Genomic DNA, 17,727 nt, shown 5'->3' on the forward strand with positions numbered 1-17,727 from the left:
CTGTACTTTGGCTGCAGCTGAGCCTCTGCTTTTCCCATGGGACTGGGGGAGATAGGAACTGCCTGTGTGATTTCTAGCTCAGAAGCCCTGTGTGCCATTTGCAGGGCAATCCCAACACTAAACCCCACCCCAGTGCAGAGTCAGTCTGGCAGGGGCATGTTCCCCCCCCATGGTGGTGCCAACATCCTGCCAGCTGCAAGAGACTAAAACCACGAAGCTACAGCTGGGGAAGGACAGCAGTGATTCAGGCACTGTGGCCTGAACTTGCTGCAACCTGAACCCAGAGGCATGGAGTAGTCACAAGTCAGTCCAAAGTCAAACCAGCAGGTGTTCAGGTTGTTTTAATGAGTTGGTGTCAAACAGGGCAGTACTGGTGCACTACGCAGCACTATGGGTGTTAATTGTGACCCCAGCACTGGGAAGGACATGTGGAGCACCATGACCCTGCTAACAGAGGATGTGATCCCTGTTCACCCCCTGAGCAGCACCCAGCACCCAGCTGTACCTGCAGAGCCAAGAGCCAGCAGTGGCAGGTACAGCCCTCCCTATGCAGACATGGAGGCTAAAAATCCCTGGAGTGGCTTGGTTACTGGGCCTTTAGTTAAGAAAGTGGTGTGGTAGGAGGCTACAGTAAGCTCTGTGGCAAGGAAGTGGCTGATGCCAGGCTCTCCTGCTTGTGGCACAGTGTTTGACATTGGTGCCTGCCCTGGGGCCAGCTGCTGTCACAGCCAGCCCCCCCTTTCTTTAGGTGGTACGGGGGAAGGGGATGGGCAGGAATTGGTCTCTCTCTCCCCCAGCTTTGGGCCTGGCAGAGCCCTGGAGGAGAAAAACACGCTCAGTGTTGGCTAATCCTACTTTGTGGGGCAGGGTCAAGGAGGCCAGGCCCTTGCACACAGCGGGGAGGGGAGGGTTTACTTGGAAAGCCCTTGTTAAGCACGGAGCACAGCCATGGAAGACTGATCCATGGCCATCTCACTAAAAGCACTATGCAGCACATGCAGGCTAGGTAGGTGCAAACACAAGGTCCTTTCTCCTTCGCCCCAGCTCTTGTTCCTCAGTGAGGACTCCTCAGAGCATCCTTCTAATCCCCCTGAGGGAAAGACCTTGGTTCTGCAGAGCTGAGCCCATCTGACTGGTGGTGAAATGCAGGTGAGGCCTCCTGCGATGGAAGCATATCCCTCCTTCCTTCCCCAGGTGCTTGCATCAATTTCGGGGGAGGTTAGGAGGGGGGATTGCTGTGGCAGAAGGCTCCACCCCCCAGATCTCACGGGCATACTCCGTGATGGTTCTGTCACTGGAGAACTTGCCCGAGCACGCAATGTTTCTGATGACTTTCCTCGTCCATTCCCGGGGATCCTGGAAAGAGGAGAGGCAATGTCAGTACTCAGCTGCTCACCCAGCTCTGTCCTGGCTTGCAGGGCACTGACTGGCTGGTTAAAAACACTGTGGTGTGGAGCTGCTGAAGCAGCCCAACCTGCCTTACCCTGCCCCAGGGCACCCACATACTCCAGTGTCCATAAGAAGGGCTCCACCGGAGCACACTCATCCCAGTGACCCCCAGCCTTCCCACGTAGCAGTGGGTGTGTCTTACCATGAACAGCTGGTCCACTTGCCCTTGGCACTTAATGTAGGCCTCATAGTCTGCAAACACCTTAAACCTGAAACCCAAAGCAGAGTCTGGCTGGGGTTTGCCTTCAGGGCAGGACAGACATCCTCCCATGAGCAGGCAGGGCTCCCACCTGTGCAGGGATGCTTCCCAGGACTCACCTGTCGTGGTACATGAGCATGTTCACAACGTCCCTGAAGCAGCTGGGGTCTCGAGGGGAGAAGAAGCCGCTGCTGATCTGGTCAATGGCCTGGCGCAGCTCGGGCAGGCTCTCGTAGTACTCCCGGGCGTTGTACCTGGGTGCAGCACACATGGGCTCTGGACACTGCTACTCCCCCTGGGGCCCTCCTGGCTGGGGCAGGGGGGCAGGCAGGGATGTGGTACAGCTCCTGGGGGAGAGGCCTTGCTCCCAGGGCTGTGTCCATCAGAGCACCCTGCTCCTGGCTCTGACCAGCAGCCCTGTCTGATACACTTTGTGCCATGTCCCACTCACAGCCACTGTGCTCTGGGCCAGCTGAATCCTTACAGCACAAGGCAAAGATTGCCTCTAGACCCCTGCTTTTTCCTGCTCCAGAGCTGCCCAGAGAGGAAGGTGTCCCTCCCAGAGAACACGGCCCTGCATCCCCATCTGACGAGGCCTGGTGTGCACCAACCCTTTCCGATCCAGGGCCTCCACGTCCTCCACCCGCATGCCAAATATGAAGAGATTTTCTTCGCCTGCCTCCTCAGCCATCTCCACGTTGGCCCCGTCCATGGTGCCAATGGTGAGGGCCCCGTTCACCATGAACTTCATGTTGCCAGTACCTGAGGCTTCCGTGCCAGCTGTGGAGATCTGCTGGGAGAGATCCGCTGCTGGGATCACTGCCAGGTGCAAGAGAGGTGGGAGTTAGTCCTTGGCCCATTGCAGCTCCCCACAACCTGGACTGGCATTTGCCAGCGGCCCTTTGACCTCGCCCTCAGCCCACACACAACTCTGGGGCTAGGCTCAGCTTTGCCATGACCCCATGCAGCTGCTGCCACTCCTGCAGGCAGCTGGATTCCTGCCCTGTGTGGAGGGAGCCTTCAGGCTCTCCCTAGGGGACAGCCAGGTGTCCTGCCACAACTGCCTCTTCAGGCCAGCCCATTCCTGGGCTCAGCTGGGACATCTGAGCCCAACTTAGGACACGTGCTTACAGAAGACCAGACATACCCTTTTCAGCCAAGGATACCCGGTAGTTCTCCAGGAAGATGACCTTGAGCTTGTCCCCCACATAGGGGTCGTTGTTGATGACCTCACCAACGGATGTGATGAGTTTGATGATCATCTTGGCCATGTGGTAGCCAGGGGCCGCCTGAAGAAGAGCAGCCCAGAAATGGGGAAGGCTTTTAAGGAAGGGAGAGCATGAGAGATGCCAGTGTGGGGTCCTCAATGCAGCGAGTCTGAGCCTCACCTCTTGCTGTTCACACGCAATCACAGAATGGTTTGGGTAAAAGGACCTTTAAAGGCAGCTAGTCAACTCCCTTGCAATCAGCAGAGACATCAACTAGACCAGGTTGCTGACAGTCCCACCCAAACTACCTTGAATGTTTCCAGAGATGGAGCAGGTATCACCTTGGGGCAACCTGTTCCAGTGGGTCACCACACTGAAAAAATTCCCACCTTAGATTTAATCTAAATTAACCGTTCTTCAATTTAAAACCACTATCCCTTGTCCTATCACAACAGGTCCTGCTAAAACATTTGTCCCCATCTTTCTTAAAAGGCCCGCTTCAAGTACTGAAAGACTACGATAAAGTCTCCCCAGAGCCTGAACAATCCTAATTCTTCTAGCCCTGAATTAGGAAAAACACCCTATTGGGACGAGAAGTCCTGAGCCATGAGGTAATAGTGATGGAGCCTTGCTCCCTGTTGGTCCATGGAGGTGTTCCCTGCTGCTGGCTAATCTACAGCAGGCCCAGCAAAGCCACAGAAAGGGGACAGGACCTTCCTCACCCATCCCCCGAGCCACATGCACCAAGTCTGGAATGCAGGTTACCTTTCCTCCGATCATAATGGTCCTGGGTACAAAGGATTTGGATGGATTACATCTGATGCCTGAAAGAGCAGGGATCTTTCTTCAACATTTTTTCAAATTTGAAAGCTCAAACTTGATCTTAAAAAAAATATTAAACATCTTCAGAACTGAAGATAAAGTGGGCAGAGTTTACTGCCTGGATCAGGGCTGGGACCTCCACCCACGTCACAAGAACCCATCAAATTTGCAGGACTGTGAAGCCCAACCAGACATCTTCTGGAGCTGTGGTGGGCAAAAAATGGCCAATGGGGATTCAGATCCTTGGAGAACTCCTCAAGCCAGAACAATGCAGAGCTCCAATGACTTGTCCCCCTTTGGGAATGGGCAGGGGCCCCAAGTATACAAAGGGAAATGGGGTCTTAACTTGCACCAGGTCAGTCTCAACACCAGCAGAACAGGTGTGCAGGTGACCTGGGCTGGAGATTTGGGCTGTGAGCTTTTCCCCAGAGCTCTGCATGATACTTCAGACACTCTGTCTTCCCTCCTGGAGTGGAGCCCTGGCAGTGAGAGGCTGGGGGACTCACGGTTGTAGAGGGTGATGGCATGCAGGCAGTTCAGCAGCTGCCGCTTGTACTCGTGGATTCGCTTCACCTGGACATCAAACATGGATGTAGGGTTGATCTTCACTTTGTACTGCTCCTCCAGGTAGGCTGCAAACTTCAGCTTGTTCTCCTGGCAGAAAAATATGAGGAACAGACATGAGTTGCCAGGTCTTGCATCACAAGTGAGGATTTGCTGCTAGGATGTTCCTGGCAGCATGGTGCTTTTAGCCTTCTCCCGACAAGCCACCTCCAGTGCATGTTACCTGCTTGACCTTTGCCACATCCCTGATGAAAGTCTCATTATCGATGAACTCCAGTAGCTTCTTCAGCTGGCTCAGATCTGTGATAAAGCCTTCCCCAATTTTCTGAAACAACAAACCAGGAACGTCATGAGACACTTCCCCCAGTCCACACCTTCCCCAGCAGAGGTGGCACAGTCCCACTGGGAACTGCAAGAGGCAGTGCGGCCAGGAAAAGGGCATGGTTTCTTATTGTGAAGTTACTTCTCTGTGTCTTAAAGAAGCCCAATGGAAACAGGTCACTTGCAAAAATTTGGACAAGTCCCCCTCTCTCAAGGAGTTTTAGCAGGAAGAGGGAGGATATGTGCCATGTGCCATGGCCTCCTGGCAGCTGGAAAAACTGATGGGCAGGATATCAAGGTACATTTAACTGCAGGATGATATTCTGCCATAGCATGTTGCAGGGTGATGTAAAAACCTGTCCTAAAGGGCCTGGGAAATACAAGGGACAGAACTGGGGCTGGGCCCCCAAGGGTGGAGCTCCTTTGTGCTCATGAAGCTGAACACTTCTCCAGACACCCTGTGGTTGTGCCTGTGTGCAGTCCCCACGAAATCAAGGATCAGATCCAGATTTGCACAGCATTTTTTGGCCAACTCTTCACCATCAGCTTTAGAGCACAGCCAATCTCACACCTACATGTACCACAGCGTGGTCCTCTCAGGCTGTCCACACAGAGCTGCCAGGTGTCAGCCTCGGGGCTGAGGAGACCACAAGAAGAGGTGACCAAAGGGATCATGCTCAGCCCCTCACCTCACTTGCTCACCACTCACCTCAGCAATAATGTCAGCCAGTCCTGGGTTGCACAGCAGGAGCCAGCGCCTCGGCGTGATCCCATTGGTCTTGTTCTGAAACTTTTCTGGCTCCAGCTCATAGAAATCCTTGAACCTGAAACACCAGGCAGCTCTGAGCCACCCACCACCACCCAGAGCTACATCTGGGCCCCCCCAGTGTGTGCTTCTGACTCAGGGCAGGCTCTGTCAATCTCCCTGTAACAGCTGTGAACTCTTTGCTGCCTCTCACCCCCTTCCTCAGCTGCACCACCAAGAGTTTCACCAGCTCCAAAGGGAGAGGGTCTCCCCAGCAGGGCACCCCAAGCAGGCCTGGACACCCTGCTGCCCCAGCTAACCCTTCCAGCTGGCAGGCACAGCCCAGTGAGCAGGAGGAAGCATGGCTGTGTGTCTCAACTCACACCGAGTTCCTAACGATGTCGGAGTGGATGCGGGCGACACCGTTGACGGCGTGGGAGCCGATGACGCAAAGATGAGCCATGTTGATGCGTTTGCAGTCGCCCTCCTCGATCACCGACATCCTCCGCAGACGGTCGATGTCCCCGGGGTACAGCGCTGCCACATGCTGCACAGGGACAGGGACGTGGGTGACACAGCCACAGCAGCATTCCCACCCTAAATCAGAGCTCCCACAGCCTGGGACCCGGCCCTTACATCCAGGTGCATTTGGTTGAGGGCGTAAATGATCTCCAGATGCCGCGGCAGCAGCTTCTCAAACATGGAGACCGGCCAGCGCTCCAGGGCCTCAGGCAGCACGGTGTGGTTAGTGTAGGCACAGGTCCTCTTTGTGATCTCCCAAGCCTGCATTACACATAGCAGGTTAATGCATGTGCACTCAGGCCAGGAGGGAAAAGGAAATCCCACAGGTCCTCTCCCTGCAAGGTTCAGCATGGTCCTCCCAGCTCTGCTCACCTTGTCCCAGTCCACTTTCTCCACATCCACCAGGATCCTCATCAGCTCTGGTATGGACAGGGCAGGGTGGGTGTCATTTAGCTGAATAGCCACCTGCAACACAGACTTGCTGGTCTCAGTGCTGGCAGTGACAGGACTGTGACAATGCCCTGCGTGCATGGGGTCGGGGTAAGGGTCAGCCCCATGGCTCTTCTCATGACTCACAACCCAGAAACAGACAGACCTCTCAGTAATGGAGCTATTCAAACTTTTCAAGTTTTGTTCCAGATTACATTTTTTTCCCTGGGAAAAGACGTCTGGAGATCATGTTTCCACAACCCAAATTGCCAGGGTGTTTGTACAAATGTCCCCATTTAGTCCTGGGCATCCTGCTTTCCCTCATGAGAGGCAGATCTGGCTGACATTTCCCCAGCATCTCACCTTGTCTGGGAAGGTTTCAAAGCACGTCCTCACAGGGTCTCGGCAGCCAAATTTGGAGGACTTGAAGCGGCGGATGATGTCCTGGAGGGTTGCAGCCACCACGAAGTACTCCTGCTTCAGCCGCAGCTCCTTGCCTTCAAAGAACTGCAAGCAAGGGCACCACATCAGAGCTGCAGCTGCCATCCCCACCTGGCAGCCAAAGCCCTGGAGATGCTCCTCTCCAGCTCAAGGGGCTTCCCAACAGGCTTCACACGTTTGGCTCCTCACCAGGGCAAACGTGGATGTTTATCATACATCTCTGAGGAGGACAGCAGCTGTAGGGACTCACAAGGGGCTTGGCATCCCAAACAGCTGCTTCCAGAGAAGCAGAGCCTGCCCCATCCATGGTACTCCTACAGAGCCAGCACAGCTCCTTCCCTCACGGAAAAATCCTTTGCAGGGTTTTTGGACAAAGGATTTTGGGCTCTCTGCAATAGCCAGGACACACCAGCTGCCTCACACACACCGTGCTTTGTGCCGATCTATTTTAAAACACCAGCAGGTTTGACAGGGTGTGGGGTAAAGGGCAGGGGATTTGCTTTTCCAGCAGATGCCAACCCATGACTAGATAGGAGGACTCTTCCCTTTTGGACCCAGAGCTCAGTGAGTGCTTGGCCTGGGACAGCCCTTGCAGTGAGAAATCCTTTGAACTGGGGAAGGAAATGAGTCCCCCCTGTGTAGACTGGCAACTGCCTTGAAGTTAAAGGAGTGATGTCCTCCCCTTCCTGCAGCATGGAACAGAGCAGTTACACCATGTGGGCCAGACTCTTAGCTGCCAACCAGTCAGCAGAGACCCTCTGGAGCCGGCAGAGCCATACCTGTTCCCTGGAAATTATAGGGACAACCTAATGTATTAAAGCACAGCAACAATCATCAGATGGCCATGACCTTCCAGTGTTTGCAAACAAGGAGATACAACTGCAGGAAGGATGATTCTGTGCAACAGGGAAGAGGCAAGCAAGTCACTCACATTATCATTTGGGTACAGGACTCTGGATATGTTTTCTGCCAGGTTTCTGTCCAACACTGCCTCGATGTAGTCACCCATATTGACTGCGGGGAGAGAAATACACACAGCACTGCAACAGCTGTAGAGATTCAGGCATGTCCCTGACACAACACTTCTTCCTCTTCTCTTGCAGAGAGGTTTTTTAACAGGAATATTCAGGCTGCTATTACTGGAACAGGATGGGAATGTACATGTGTGAAAGGCACTAGAGTGGCAAGAGGAGATGGGTGGGTGTCCTGGTGTATGAGGGCCCTGGAAGCAGGTGGGGAAGAGTGTGATTCATGGATGTACACACAGTGCTGTGTTTTGGAGATAGCTATGAGATAAACACAAAGCAGGCCAGATGTGAAGTGCTGTGCCAGGTGCCATGCACAAAGGGACAGCTGTGTCCCAGCCTGGCCAGAGAAGAGGCAGTGCAGGGACATCACTTACACTCCTGGAGGTTGAAGTCATTTGGTGCCTTGGCAGACCAGAGTCTCATGGTGTTCACAGTGTTGTTCTTGTATCCAGGCACTGGAGTGTCGTACGGCATGGCAAGGACAACCTGAAAAGGACAATATTCCTCTCTGGTTACAGCACAGTGGCCTCAGAGGAGGTGGGAGAGTGGCTGAAACCTCTGCAGGAAGAATCCAGAGGACAAAGACAAGTCCTGGAGGTGGATAGAATCCCACCTCACTAAAATACACCTGCTGAGCTTCACAGACTTCCCTGCTGTCATGGGCACTTCCACCACCTACTAGGAAAGCATTTATAGGGGAACCAGAGCTGTCTGGAGCTTTACTGACCAACTGAGTTACAACCCCATCCATGAAGTGCAAGAGAGAAAGAAAGAAACCTGCTGACCTTCCTGTACCAACTTGGGTACCTATCAGAACACTGAAGGAACCCTCAGCTGCCCACTGTGATTGTCTGTGCTGGGGTAGGGCCAGGGCAGCTTGGACCTTTGTGTTTCCATCTGGGATTAACTCCACAGCCTGAATTCTGCCCATTAGCCTTTTGCAACCTGCCAGGACCAAACCCTACAACTGCAGCACACTTCCAGAGCCATCCACCCAATATTCAGGGCTTGTTGAACCTGCCTGGATAACTCCACTGCGATCTCCAGCACCTGAACTGAGCATGAATGTGAAATTCTTTGTGCAGTTTGCAGATGATGCTTAAGTCTCAGGAGGCTGCAGACATAGCTACAGGGAGTAACTCTGGAGCTCCCAGCTCACACAGCAGGGAAAACCTTGGCAGATCAGCATGTTCTGAGGTCCGGAACAGCCTCTTGGTGCTGGCATCAGCAACACCTCCTCTCTGGGGAGAATCAGCAAGAGCTCAGGCCCTCCAAGCTGCTGTGACCAGCTCCCAACATGGAAGCAGGCAGGAAACCTGCCCAGGGACGAGCACACATCACATGAACTCAGCCATTCTATATTTGGAGACTGAATCTTTGGCTTTTTTGAACCTTTCCAACTTGTTCCCTTAGCAGCACTATCTGAAAACTCACCCCCTTGTAGGAAGCAGTGTTTGAGACCCCTGAAGCCCCAGACTGCCAGCAGGATCAGAAGAAAGGCATGCTGAAATGCAATGGCACTTGGTCCCCAAATGGATGCCTGCTGCACTTGGGGGCCAGAGAGCTCTGGCACAGTGTTCCAGGATGTTCCCTGTGCTGAGGCTGTGGTGTTGAACCTCACTGTGACCCTGGCAATGGCCTAAGTCAATGCACGGCCTCTGAGAACCAGAAATAAAATGGTTTGTTTCTCCTCTGAGCAGGCCCAGGTGACTCTGTAACTGAGCTTCAGCTCTTGGTGCTGAAGAGAATGGCTGAGCTCTGTGACTGTGAGCTCCCTGGATGAACTGAGCTGGTTCATCAGGCTGAGAGACTGCTGAACATTATGGGAACAAGGCTAGGTCATCTCCCTGAATCACAGAGAAATTAATTGTCCTCCCTTCCTCCACCCTGAGCAGTGCTTACAGAGAAGAAGCATCTTCAATCCTTTTAATAAACCTGTGCCTTTGTTAGCAGTGAGATGGAAATGCACCTATGATGCAGCAGCCTGAACAAGCACGAACTCCTGAAGTACAGCATTACCTCCTCAGCTGTGGAAGAGGCTGAAGGAGTGTTTGTGCTCCATGATGCCACAAAATGAGGCCTCCAGGCAGACTGGAGAATAGAATCTACACCTCCAGCCCTCCCTGGCACCACTCTGCTCATTGGGCTGCTCTGGGAAAGACAAGAATTAAACACCCATGGGATGCTGCACAGCAGCAGCATCAGAACCACCTGATTATCTACAGGGTGTGAGTGAGCAATGGCCTGGAGCAATGTGGAAGGAGCCTACAATTCTCCTCTAACATAAATCCATGCAAGACTGCAGGGCTCTGCCCTGGAGATCAACAGATCTCTTTTTTTTTCTCAAATCCAGCTGCAGCAATTCAACAAAAGCTTTTATTTCCTCCAACCCCACAGGCTACGAAGTCACCTGTGTAACTGCAAGGGTAGCAGAGGGAGTTTGGCCGGTCTGGGAGAGAAGCAAAGACCCTGAGGCTCCCCTGGCTGGCCGTCCCCAGCCCAGCAGGGAGCAGACGGCAGTACCTGCGTGTCAATCCACTTGACGCCGTCGGGGCTGTGCTCCACGCGGCCGTAGAAGTGCACCGGGAGCATGTACTCGGGGCGGGCCTTCTCCCAGGGGTTTCCGTAGCGCAGCCAGTCATCCGCCTCCTCCACCTGCGGGGGCACACACAGGAATGGCTCCAGGACAGCCTGGTGCCTCCCAGGGAAGGCTGAACACGGCTCCCCGAAGGGGGACCACTCCGAAAGCAAAGCTGCAGTGAGCTGGCTTTAAAAATGCATATGCAGAGGCCTCTAGAGGATAACTGGGCTTTCCAATACTTGGATGACTGCATCCCAGCTGGTATAAATCAATCAGCCTCTACGGACCTTTGTTAATGTTTAAGCCATTCAAACTGCACAGACCACTGCACTGGGTCTGTCTCCAGCCCATTACATCCAGTTTGACTGTGGATATTGTGAGATATGTGCGATGTGGCACCCAGTGGCATTGCTCCTGGCCACAAGCCACACCCTGTAAGCCAGGTCTTGTTAACTGCTCTGCCCTCTGCCACAGACGGTTTTCTCCTCTCAGCTCACAGCTGTGGCAATGGGAGCAAAGTGAATCCATCAGAGGAAATGACTTAAAGGAAGGAGATAGTGGGACAAGGAAGGACAAGATGGGGGCGGGGGGGGGAGGGCCCAGCATGCCACCACCACTGTTCTTTTTTAAGAAACATGAAGTCAAATACAAGGGAAGGTTCCCCCTCCCTGTTTTCACCATTTATGGGGCCTAGCATTGCAGCCTCTTTGTGGAGAAGCAGTAAAAAAACAACCGTCAAACCTCTCACCGTCCCTGACTTACAGAGTGGTATTTTAAAGGGAAAAACATACTTAACATACTTTGTACTCTGAAACAAGGCAAGTCTCCTAATGAAAACCTTTTCCAGCTGGAACAGTTTTTCAGCCTATTTTCACTGAAAAATAGTATGATCTCTAATGCTACAGGAAAATGCCTGTTTAAGCCCTGTCTGCCACTGACCAGGGAGCCCACAGGAGCAGCAATCACCCCAGGCACTTGCCTATGTTCCATCATGATCAAACACATCCTTCGCCAGACACCTTCCTGAAGTATTTAGATACATCTCCACCCCTAGTCTGACTGCTTTGCTGACTTACTGCCAAGTTGGATGGGACTCTGGTCTCAGACCTCTGGTCTCAGCTATGCCCTGTGGCTCAACTCCCACATCATCTTGCTAAGTGATGGACTCAAATGCCCAGTTTAGAAGCAGCTCAAGGCACTGCAGTGCCTTTTACATCCAGGCCTTGTCCACAGCATCAAACAGATGGAGAAAGAGGAACCTGAGTTTGCCAAGTACCTGCCAGCCATCGACAATCTTCTGGTTGAAGATCCCAAACTCGTAGCGGATGCCGTAACCATACGCTGCTAGCCCCAGTGTGGCCATGGAGTCCAGGAAACAGGCTGTAAGGATCAATGAAACAGGCTGTCAGGGCTCAGGAAATAGGCTGTAAGGGCCCAGGAAACAGAAGCAGAGCATGGGCACTCTGCAAGGAACCTCACTCCTCGCTTACTGCATGTGCTACAGTGTGCTGTGAATGGAGACGAGGAGCTGCCACAACAGCGCTGCTGGAAACATTTATTACTCAGAGGAAACCCATGTGCAGAGGGGAGACAAGGAGACAGTCTGCAGCAGGGGTGCAGACATGTGCTATATGCATGTCCTGCTGAGTGACCACAAAATCCCAAAATTGTAGGTGACAAGGACAAGTCACCAAAACCCCAAATCCACCTTTGTTGCTGTGAGAGCTCTTCTAAACTTGCCTTGCTTTAAGCCTGCCCAGTAAAGCAGAGCTTCTGACCCCAACCTGCTGCACCACCAGCCACTTAACTATTATTGCTTCCAAAGGAAACCCTTCCAGCCCTCCATTCAGGCAGTTCTGGTAAAGATCAGCCGCAGCATGACTCCGAGCTCTCGTCTCCAGCTGTCCCACAGGACAGGCAGACTAAAATAGCAGTCAACAATCTGCCTGTGTGAGAGCTGCTGAGTGCTTGTGAGAAGTGAGAGATTTCACGGGGAGGTAAGGAGGAAGGCTCCAGCCAGCCTCTTGCAGCCGCAGCCCTGCCTGCTGCACTGTGGAACACACACCTGCAGCTCCAGGGTGCTCTCACTGGGGAGGGGATGTTTCTGGCCAGCCAGAAGCAGGCAGGAGGGCCCCACACTGCTGAAGGTCCAGAGGGCAGATGCCAGTGGTGAAGGTGTGACAGCTATCCCCACCCTGGCTCCCCACGCATTCTGCATGAGGAGAGAACTCCCCTTCCCCTGTATTACCTGCCAGGCGGCCCAGGCCTCCATTTCCCAGTCCAGCATCTTCTTCAATTTCTTCCAGCTCCTCCAAATCCAAACCCAGCTATTGGGGAACAACCACAGCAGAACATGTCACCAAACAAACCCCATGTCCTGAGCTGCTCTCCAAGGCAGACAAACACATCCCATAACCACCCACACCAAGGGAAATTAAACCCACAAGGTCTCTGCATCCCTCCGCACAAAGAATCTCACCAGTCCTTAGTCCTTGGGCAGCCCAATCGATTGGAAAACAATTTTGCCCATCACCAGATATTGCTTTCCCATGAAGAAGGTTTCCTTAAAGACTCCAGACAAAACACTCATGTCCTGGCAGCCCCCTCAGGGCAGGATACCCTTTGACCAACCCTGACACTGGAGACAATATGGGGGAATGGTCAAGCCAGTGTGCAAGGGACCCCTGAGTCCTGCCTGGGCAGGAGAGGTCATCCCTCTGCTCATGCCCTTCAGGTCCTTGAGGAAGGGCATGGCCAGGCTGGCAGCAGTGACTGCAGCATTCACCATCACTCTCTGTGCTTCCCACATCCTGCCCAGCCTGCCACCGAGCTCCTTAGCTGCAGTCCGTGGCTGGAAGTGGTTGCCTGCATCTCTTGAGCCATTTGTTCTATGGCCTGGGGGCCCCTGCCAGATGAAGGCTGAGGCTGCCAGCAGCAAGGACTCTCCAGGAGTCCAGAGGTGCAGACCCTGGTGCCAGGGAGGAGAGCAGGGTGTCAGGCCAATACCACAGCTGCCCTTCAAACTGTTTTCCCAGCACTTCAGTGTCTGCAGTCACAAGGGGGGAAAGCCTCACACACAGGATGATGGGGACACAAAAACTGAGATGAATTCTCTCAGTGACAGAGCCATGCTGGATATGAGACCTCCAAAGCAACCTGGCCACTGGCCATGATGAGCTCCACATGCTGGAGGCTACAGCCAGGGAAGCCTTTGCATGTCGGGCCAAATTTGCACTTGGAAAGTGTCTTGAAAAGGAACTTAGAGGATGCTCCCTGAAAAAAACCAGCCTGCCCTCTGAGGCACAATATCTCTGAGAGGAAACAGGTGCTTCCCTGGAAATCCCTTCTGATCCCTTGGCAGGGAAAGTGCTTGCCAGGATGCTTCAGCAGCAACTGAAGTACCTCATTTAGAGAGACAGTGAAGTGTCCAGCCTCTGCTAGGAAGTGTAACATGGATCAGTCTGGTGGGGCAGAGGAGGGGAGAGGGGAAGCTGGGAGAAATAAAGCGTTTCGGTGAGAAAGCAAAAAACCTCATGTTCTGTCAAAAAAGGTCACTGTGCTGTTGCAGAGATCTCTGCAAATAACCATATAAGTGACAATGGCCTCACATTAGTGATTGCCTTGGTGATACCAGCTGTGGTTTTTTTTTCCAGATGGAAATCATCTGGTAACATTTTATTTCCAGCAAATTATTTCCTCCCTTTCTCCTTTCCCACCAATTAACTTCAACCTGGCAGCACTGCTGCTTGCCTTGTGTACCTTAATGTATGAACTGTAATTTGGTTTGCTGCTCTAGTCCCAATCTCTCCTATTACACTACATTTCCTGTGATAAACCATCATCTCTCCTACTAATGGAAAGCTCTTTGCACCCTGTGACTCTCAGGTCATTTAGGATACTGGGTGTTGTTTTCAGTATACACTTCTGGGTTCTCCCATTCACTACAAGGAAATGGTGGTTTGGAAAAAATGTACTCAAACTCCAAGGAACCCCAGGGCCCCCATATTGACTTCTCTAGGGAATGAAAAACACGAAGAAAGAGCCAAGCTCCATTTTGTATAGTCCAAATAACCTTCTCAGGCAAAGCCCTGAGAAATAAAGATACTCAGCCCTCTGTGTGAGAAAGTTTAGCCTCAAGGGGACTCTGGTACCCCCCAAGACTTTACCTGGTAAATGGCTTCATCACAAGCATTCTGCAAGCCCAGGTTCACCATGGTGTTCTGCAGAGTGCGACCCATGTAGAACTCCAGGGACAGGTAGTAAATGCGCTGGGGAGGCAAAGCGAAATGCTTACACACAGCAGAGCACTTGGCTTTCATCAAAGCTGCTTAAAATCAAGAGCAGACCCAAGCATTTTCCAGAGCAGGGATGTCTTCCCAGACTAGCTTTTGGCGCCTGCTCCTGAACACCACGCACCAGAGTTGTTTGTCAGAAGAATTTCATGTGGGACACTGGCCAAGCCTCCACCACGCATCTCCCTGCCAACAGCCTTCTATAGAAAAATCTCGCTGCCTGTTAAGTGTTTCCCTAATTAACTCAGGGCAAGCATTATCTAGGATGCTGAATGATATATTTATGCACTGTTAGGCTCAGCTGAGGTGATGTTTACGCTGGGCTTTTAAAGTTTTCCCATGCTAGCCTGAAGCTGATCCAGTCTCCCAAAAGCCAGAGCAAGCCCCCTGCCCCATGCAGGCCAGCTGGGCTGAGGGCCAGCACTTTCCTGCAAATAATTTTCCAGCACTCCCATCTCATGGGCCCTCATGTTCACCCCACACCGAGTTTCACTCCTGTTTCACCCTGCTGAACGAGTAAATTGTCCCATAGGTGGCAGGGCTCCTGGCACAACTGTGCAGTGACCTTCCAAGCCTGAGAGGAGCCGTGTCTGTGCTGCAAATGCTAATGAAAGCCTGCCTGTGGGATGAGAAGCAGGCTGTGCAAACTGCTGCCCTCACTCAGATTCATCACTATGGATATTTTTATAAATAAACTGGAATTCTTAACAGAACAATAACCTGACTTCAAATTGTGCTTTCCTGTGAATCTCTTTCCACTGTAGTGTGGATCTCTCCCTACTAAGCAGCAGGATTACCCACTTTGCCACCTCTGCTGGGAGTCTGAAAGGGTCAGTCTCTTCCCTGGGGCTCATCAGAAAGACCAAAATCATTGCACATGAATGCTCTGCTCCTTTCAGCCTCCCGCAGCAGCCATTTTTCAAGTGAAAATTTAAGTGTAGAGGACAGTAAGCAAACTCACTCCAGGCTCCTCTGAGCCTTTATTAGACCTGTGCAATCCCTTCTGTTGGTGCTACAGTACAGATCAGGGCACATTTGTGCGAGTTAGGATAAAAGGGAGAGTCCCATGCCCCAGGAAAACTCCCCGTGCACATGCAGCTATTCCGTCATGAAACTTTGTTTCTTGTGTCAAGGCAATATTCATCGTCTTGGGAAAAGAGCTGACTCAGGGAGGTGGCTGCCTGCCTGTACCCTGGGAAGGTACGTGCCTTTCTCAGTACACACCTGCTCTCTGGGGCTCTCCAGTCAAGCGCTGGATTGGGTCTTAATTCAAAAGGATTAAGTCTGAATTACACCTTGCAGCCCCCAACACCTCCGGCATCATTGTCCTGACTTAGTAAGTGGGAAGGAACCCCGGGGTCTGGTGACCTGGGAGAGCTTGTCCAGTTTTCGCAAGGCAAGAAACTCCTCTCCAGCCTGAAAGCTGAACTGCTTGCATGTTCTGCGGGAGTGAAGTCAAGACACAGCTGTGCTCAGCCACGGAGGTGATGATGCCCACAGGGAACAGCACCACAGCAGAGCGAGTTCAGGACGTGACCCTGGTGGAGCGTGCAGAGGAGCTGGCACCAGCAAGGACCTGCTCAGAGTGGGACCACAGGGGACACGGCTGTGACAAGGCTCAGGGGATCACAGTTATGAGGGTGTCTGAGGGGAAACAATGCTGCAGCAAGGTTCAGTAGAACAGGACTGCAAAAGAGTTTGTAGGGACACAATCATGGCAAACTGCATAAGGGACATGGTTGCAGTGATGTCCGTGAGGACACGGGCATGGCAAGATGTGTGTGAGGGACACAGCTGAGGCACGGCTCACAGGGACCCAGCCACGCCGGTGTGTGCAAGGGACACGGCCATGGGGATGCCCCCGGGGACACAGCAACAGCAGGGTGTGCACGAGGGATACACGTGTCATGACGCCCGCAGGGAAGAAAGCACGGTGAGATGCATGAACGGCAAGGCCATGGCAAGGGGCCTCAGAGCCAGGTGCAGGCAAGGGACAAGGCCCACGGGTCACGCCCGCAGTGACACCTGCCAGGCAGACACGGAGACACCCTTGGCGAAGGCACAGCCGCCCAGCCCAGCCCCTCGTCCCGCCGGGGCTCACCTTGGGGTCCCGCTCGTAGTAGTGCTGCTGGGTGCGGATCCAGCGCCCCACCAGGTGGTCGCGCACCGTGTGGGCCAGCGCGAAGTAGTAGTCGCGGGGGGTGGCGACGTTGCGGTCCTTGACGAGGGTGAAGTGGAGGTGGCGATTGAAGCTCTTGCGCACCTCGGCCACGTCCCCCAGCCCCGCGATGCCCCGTACGCTGATCTGCTTCCGACGGTCCCCGTCGCTCAGCGGCGCCGCCATCCCGCCGCCGCCCCGCCGGCTCCGCCGCTGCCTCCGCCGCAGCCGGGACGAGGCCGCCGCGCCTGCGCCTCCTCCGCCCGCCACGAGGCGGGGCCGGGGCCGGGGCGGGCCGAGGGGGACCGGGAGGGCGGCTGGGGGCTGCGGTGGCACCGGAGCGCTCGGATGGCGGAGTGACTGACGTCACGAGGGGTCGCGGATGGCGTCAGGGCAGGGATTTCTCATCCCACCCTCCGTGCGGGCTCTGGGCTAAAAGCCACCCCAGCGCCACTTTTCTGATTTTAAATTGGGGGTTTATTATCGGCACAGCGAGATTCAAGTGTCACCGGTACGCGGAGCCAGCAGCCATGGCACACAGCAGACTGCCGTGTCCTGTACTGCTGCCCTGAGCCCAGGAGTCAGGGCTCTCGGGGAAGCTGGGCTCTCCTGCACCCCCAAAAGACCACTTGGGTCTTCTCTATACATTCATCAAATACATCACAAATCCACAGTTAGATTTCAAAAAGCACAGCATATCCCCTCCAGCCCCTGTGATCTCTCCCTGCCCATGTACCAGGCACTGTTGGAGTGGAGCACCTCAGCTACCCTGCCCTGGCTCACTGCAACCACAATACATTCATTTAGCACAGATGTGTCTGCAGGAAGAGACACCCAAAATACCATGCAAATGCATTCATCCCCTGCCCTGCATCAGCCTTGCCAGGGCATGAAAGTCTGCAATGTCCAGTGAGCCATGCTCAGGGTTTATTTTTGTGGCTGCATCTTGTTCCTCTGTCTTCCTCTGA

At 53.5% G+C, this 17,727-nt stretch overlaps 1 protein-coding gene across 1 annotated transcript; it reads right to left on the reverse strand.

Annotated features, from left to right (window-relative positions):
- Nucleotides 1–325: 325 nt before the first annotated feature.
- Nucleotides 326–16,967, reverse strand: PYGB (glycogen phosphorylase B). Its single transcript, XM_066316733.1, has 20 exons — nucleotides 16,703–16,967; nucleotides 14,476–14,577; nucleotides 12,558–12,636; nucleotides 11,586–11,689; nucleotides 10,252–10,383; nucleotides 8,103–8,214; nucleotides 7,632–7,714; nucleotides 6,623–6,766; nucleotides 6,203–6,295; nucleotides 5,945–6,091; nucleotides 5,692–5,855; nucleotides 5,273–5,387; nucleotides 4,466–4,567; nucleotides 4,185–4,332; nucleotides 3,622–3,680; nucleotides 2,796–2,937; nucleotides 2,260–2,467; nucleotides 1,768–1,902; nucleotides 1,592–1,658; nucleotides 326–1,356 (listed from the first exon to the last, which is right to left on the reverse strand). The coding sequence occupies exons 1-20, from the start codon at nucleotides 16,943–16,945 to the stop codon at nucleotides 1,204–1,206; spliced, it is 2,532 nt and encodes an 843-aa protein (XP_066172830.1). The 5' UTR covers nucleotides 16,946–16,967; the 3' UTR covers nucleotides 326–1,203.
- Nucleotides 16,968–17,727: the final 760 nt, after the last annotated feature.

The sequence above is a fragment of the Sylvia atricapilla genome, chromosome 3, assembly GCF_009819655.1.
Source record: "Sylvia atricapilla isolate bSylAtr1 chromosome 3, bSylAtr1.pri, whole genome shotgun sequence".
Taxonomy (NCBI): Eukaryota; Metazoa; Chordata; class Aves; order Passeriformes; family Sylviidae; genus Sylvia; species Sylvia atricapilla.

Bases quoted from the DNA above. Each gene is read 5' to 3' on its own strand.
- PYGB (XM_066316733.1), bottom strand. From the start codon at position 16,945: ATGGCGGCGCCGCTGAGCGACGGGGACCGTCGGAAGCAGATCAGCGTA. The intron at 2,938-3,621 runs GTAACCTGCATT...GCTCTTCTTCAG, and splicing joins CCATTATGATCGGAGGAAAG to GCGGCCCCTGGCTACCACAT. The intron at 1,659-1,767 runs GTGAGTCCTGGG...TTTGGGTTTCAG, and splicing joins ATGCTCATGTACCACGACAG to GTTTAAGGTGTTTGCAGACT.